The sequence below is a fragment of the Alligator sinensis genome, unplaced genomic scaffold (assembly GCF_000455745.1).
Source record: "Alligator sinensis unplaced genomic scaffold, ASM45574v1 scaffold1810_1, whole genome shotgun sequence".
In the NCBI taxonomy this organism is placed as follows: Eukaryota; Metazoa; Chordata; order Crocodylia; family Alligatoridae; genus Alligator; species Alligator sinensis.
The window spans coordinates 116,809-121,918 of NW_005843465.1; the positions used below are offsets into that span (position 1 = coordinate 116,809).

Consider the following 5,110-nt stretch of genomic DNA (forward strand, 5'->3'; position numbering starts at 1 on the left):
CATTGAACACCTTCAAGATGAAACTGGATGCTTATCTTGCTGGGATCCTATGACCCCAGCTGACTTCCTGCCCTTTGGGCAGGGGGCTGGACTTGATGATCTTCCGAGGTCCCTTCCAGCCCTAATGTCTATGAAATCTATGAAATGGTTTTCGCAGGAAGGAAACGGCCCAGGGTGAGCCCAGCCCTGAGCTCAGGAAAGTGAAAGTAGCCCCGTGCCCTCCCGTCTCACAGCCATGGCCACAGCGAGCGCTGTACAAAGCCTCCGGGACGAGGCGAGCTGCTCCATCTGCCTGGAGTTGTTCATGGCCCCGGTGATGATTGTGGGCTGCGGGCACAATTTCTGCCGAGCCTGCATCGCCCAGTGCTGGGAGGGGGCCGAAATGGACGTCACCTGCCCCCAGTGCAGACAGACCTTTGCCCAGAGGCTCCTGGGCCGAAACAGGCAGCTGGACAATTTAGTAGAAGTGGTCAAGGGCCTGAGCGTGGGGTCAGTGGAGGGAGCCGGGGGCAAGATGGTGTGCGAGCAGCACGGGGAGGCTCTGAAGCTCTTCTGCGAGACAGACCAGGTCCTGATGTGCGTGATCTGCCGGGAGTCCTGGGCGCACCGAGCTCACCCCGCGGCTCCCATCCAGGAGGTTGCGCAGCAGTGCAAGAACGGGCGCGCGGGCCCGGTCCGGCTGTGCAGCTGGGGGGGATGTACACCTCCCTGCGGCGCTGGGTCTTTCTGCCCCGTGGCCACGGCACAACGGCGTGGCTGCACACAGAGGCTGGTTTGTGGTAGCCCCTGTGCAAGCCATCCTGCTGGGGGGAGGCGAGAAGGACCCAAATGCCCTTTGCTACGTTCCTGACTCAGCAAAGACAACTGAGACGTGCTCTTCTCCAGCCCGAAACCCCAGCTGTTTGATTCGGGGACAAGCACCACCTGCCTGGTTTAATGACAGTAACTCTGGCACAACAGAGGGGGGAGGGCTGGTCTCCAGCTCCATCCCATAATAATGACTAGCACTTTAACCTTATAATTGCCCAGTTATTACACCCTTGTCATCAAATCTTGCCTTTGAAAGCAGACGAAGCAGGAACACGGCTCCCCTGTCCCTGGACACGCAAAGCAGTGAACCTTCTCCAGTGTCACCGACCCACGGTTGTGTGCGGGGCTGTGTCTTGAAACAGGGGGTGTCCGGCACCGGTTTCCCTTCAGTTGTTACAACCCTCCCTGGGAGCTGCCTGGGGACTCCTTGGGGACGGGGGGATTGTAGCGCGTGGACAGACTCTGTTCCCCTCGGACAGAGCCCACGTGGCATGCTCTGGAGGGCAGGCCCTGCTCACGGGATCTTCCACGAGCAGCCGCTTCCCCCAGCCGATGCTCCCGGCGCGTTGCACAAGTCTCAGTAATGCGCATTGCATTGGTGCCGGGGGCTTCAGGGCTAACGCTGGGTCCAGAGGGTACGTGGTGGCACCGCCCGAGTCCAGGGAGCACGGCCAGGACCTCCTTTTGTATCTGAGCACCTCCTTCCCCTGTCTTTGTCCAGGCCTGGCTACCAAATGCCGTGCTGCACTGGTCCTGGATTAATGCTGCTCTTTCTGAGGCATTTCGCTGTAGCTGTAGCAGTAGCTGTACTGCTGGGCTGTGGTACTTCAGGACTGGTGTCTCACTTCAGAGTTTCTTCATTTCAGTGCCCAGAGACCAGACCTGTGTCTTGTCCGGCCCAGCTGCCTAAGACTGGCTGGCACTCTGCACTGTCGACCGCGGTGGATTCAAGGCCGTGTTATTTTCTGTTCAGTGCATGTCCCTGACAGTCTGCACTTCCCACTGGTTGCAGTGTTGCCTTGTGGCACCTTCCTAGGACCGGCTCCATTTTTCTATGTGCTCTTCCTGCTGGGCAGGAGCTGGCTCCACAATCCAGCTGGAAACTGGCTGCTTGCTGCTCCAGCTGTGTTAAGCACACACTATTCGGTGCTGCGTCCAGGCAAGGGTGTGCTGCTGGTCCAGCCTGAGCGCATGGGCTTTCCTGGTGTCACGTCACAGTGCAACTTTGAGCAGCCCTCTCGGTTATGGTGTGGGGAAGAGACTCCAGCTTCTCCCCTCCAAGGAGAACTGACCCAAGGAGTTTTCCTTCCCGCAGAAACAAATTCAAACTCGGCTGCAGCTGCTAAGGGGGGAGAGGGAGAGGCTTGAAGCACTGCACACGAGTGAAAGCCAGAAACACCAGGAATACCAGGTGGGTGCTGCCGTGGTCCGGCTGATGTCGGGGAGGAAGGAAGGGATGTGTCCTGCTCTGCATGTTTGGTGGGACAGTGACCGTGGCATTTTGTGACCGTGTGTTGCAGGGTGTTGTGGCAGGTGCATGGAGCCAGGCCTTGCAAACAAAAAAATTGTGTTCAGCTGATAGCTATATATATAGCGGTGTTTCACTTTAATTGTTGAAAAATGTGGATTTGGGGTTTTTAGCAGAGAAGTTTGCATTTTTAAACAGAGAAAACCAGGATTACTGATTATAAGAGGAAACCTTTCCTTGCTGACAGCCATGGACTTCTCCCCTCCCTAAGGTCCTGGCTCTCAGGGAAACAGAAAAAAACCTTTGCAAAATGAAGAGTGAAGAGATCCCAGGCAGGGCCCCAGACCTGAGCTACCCCCAGCTCTGCTCCAGACGGTGGCAGGTCGGGGGTCTCAGCTGTGGAGACAGTCAGGACCACGGGGCCTTACAAACCATGCCCTGACTCTCCCCAAAGCGGCTTCTTTCCCTGACGTGGTTTCTTTCTGTTCATGGCAGCAAAAGGCAGCAGCCGAGAGGCAGAAGGTTGTGTCTGCGTTTGAGCGACTGCACCGGTTTCTGGAGGAACAAGAGCGACTCGTGCTGGCCGAGCTGGGAGAGGTGGAGAGCAGGATTGAGAAGAGTCAGGGGGAGACTGTCACCCAACTCTCCGAGGAGATTTCCCATCTCACCAACCTGATCAGGGAGCTGGAGGGGAAGTGCCAGCAGGCCGCCAGTGACCTCCTGCAGGTGAGGCACATGAAATGTCTCCAGTCCCAGTGCAGGGGAGGGAAAAGGCTAAACCTTGGGTCTGCCAGGACCAGGTGCATAACTGAGGAGGGGCGACAAGGGCAACGGCCCCTGACAGGCACGTGGTGGCAGTGATGGGAGATGCAGAATATCAGCCCCAGCTGCTGCTGCCCTGTGCATGTCCACTGCCCAAGGTGCATGGCTGCCCTATTACATCTCTTGGGGGATCACTAAATCAGGGCTTGTAAAGGGGCTGAACTTTCCCCAGATCCTCTGTGTGCGGCACTCGGAGTCTGGGGACAAAGTGCGTCCCCTCGGGCAGGGGGTCCCCAGTGTGGGGCATTGCACCGAGCTCACTCTTGCATCTTTGTCTCTCCCTTTAGGACATGAGGAGCACGCTGAGCAGGTACGTGGCTCCACCTGACTTCCCATAGAGGGAAGGGTCCTGGAGACAATGCAATGGGCACATCTCTGCAGGGCACCACAACACAGCAAGCACTGGTTCTGTCCCTGAGGTGGGAAGCATGAACGTCCCCCTCTTCTCCTCGGGGAAGTGACGGCTTTGGGCACTGGCGGCCTGAAGTCTGTAAGGTGTAATCTGGGCTTTCCCCCTCTTGTCCCCGGGGAATAGTCCTGGCCACCAGAGCTTGAGCCAACTACCCGTGAAGTCTCTGCTCCTTTCTGATCCCAGAAAATATCCTGGACATTTTGGAGCTGGAGAAAACATCCCTGCTGGGGATCGGTCCCTTCTGCGGGAGCTGCCACCGCCACCGTGGGCAACTGGTGCCTCCCGAGTCGAGTGGGTGGCATCGTCTGTGGGGCCAGAGCTGGCGAGCTCTCTCAGAACCACCGGCCCTGTCATGGGGGGCATGTTCCCCTCCGCTGTGCTCCTCCTGTGCATCGCCTGTGACTGCCACTGTCTGTCCTGCCCCTGTGGCTGAGGCACATGGCCAGAGTCAGTCTCTAGGTCCCTCCATCCACCCAATGTTTCTACCATGTAGCTGAGCTGCAAAAAGAAAATCAAATAACACAGACTCGTTTTTCCCAGGTGCAGGAAGGAGCAGTTCCAGTTGCCAGAGGGGATTTGCCCAGAGCTGGAAACAAGACTCAGCATCTTGTCTGGACAAACGCTAACTCTACAGGAGACATTGAAGAAGTTTCAAGGTACGGAGAAGGGGGCTGCAAAAGGGAAGAGAGAAGCGTCCTTGTTGAGGAAGAAGAGACAAGCAGTTGGTTTGAATTTGGAGCCAGCATCTTTTTTAATTAGGAGATAAACTAAATGTGCTGGACTGATATCGCAGGGAACAGGAATGAAGACACGAGGCAAGGGACTCTCTCTGCCTTTGCACGAATCACTGATGAACCAGGGCTCCTCTGAGCGCCCCTTTGTCCCGGGTGCAGAGCCGCAGGGCCCCTGCTGCTCCAGTGCTGCTCAGCCTGGGCACCTGCAGCTGGGGTGGTGGGAGCTGCGGGGCCCTGCCCCACTCAGAGCGAGCCCCCAGTGCCTCATGTCAGGCCACCAAAGTTAAGAGCCAAAATTAAACATGAGGCAGGCTGTCAGGTTTGGATCCTGCTGGCTTAACCCCAGGGGTGCAGCAGCAGGGGGAAGGGTGCTCCCAAGGGCCAGGAGAGGAGCAGGAAGAGAGCAGAGCAGGCAGGTGGGGGGCGGCCCAGGTGAAGCTGCCCCTCTGGTATCCTGCACCCCCACAGGGGCCGCTGGAGCAGAGGGCCACTCTGTCTGGACCCCTGGACTTCCCCAGCCAGCGTCAGCCCTTGCCTGTCCCCTCCGCCAGTGAACAAGAGAGCTGTGAATCTCATCCCCTTCCCACAGGCTCCCTCTCCACCCCTGCTGCTTGTCCCTTTCTGTCTCTGAGTCCCTCACCCCAGTGTCTAAGGGGGCAGGATGGGCTGGGCACTGAACTCCCCTGGATCCGCGGTGTTACATTTCTCCCCCTACTCCTCTGCCTGCACCTGCAGCTCCCTCCCGCCCTGTCCTGGGAGAGGAGGCTGCGCTGCAGGGGAGCAGGGAGATGTGGAGGCAGCTTCTGCAGCCACAGTCCCAGCAGCAGGGGGGGAGCTGCCCCCGTGTCTCCGCCCCGTCTCCGG

General features: G+C 58.2%; 1 protein-coding gene across 2 annotated transcripts in view; it reads left to right on the forward strand.

Moving 5' to 3' along the window:
- The window catches only part of LOC102375348 (zinc finger protein RFP-like), a 10,537-nt gene that overhangs the window by 2,431 nt on the left and 2,996 nt on the right, over nucleotides 1-5,110 (forward strand). The window contains exons 1-5 of one of the 2 annotated variants that reach the window (XM_025195315.1): nucleotides 236-673; nucleotides 2,126-2,221; nucleotides 2,774-3,004; nucleotides 3,388-3,410; nucleotides 4,053-4,168. In XM_025195315.1, the coding sequence (XP_025051100.1) occupies nucleotides 236-673; nucleotides 2,126-2,221; nucleotides 2,774-3,004; nucleotides 3,388-3,410; nucleotides 4,053-4,168 (904 nt within the window). Of the gene's footprint in view, nucleotides 1-235; nucleotides 674-2,125; nucleotides 2,222-2,773; nucleotides 3,005-3,387; nucleotides 3,411-4,052; nucleotides 4,169-5,110 lie in introns of those variants that run through there. The other variant, XM_006038787.3, reaches the window with a different exon arrangement.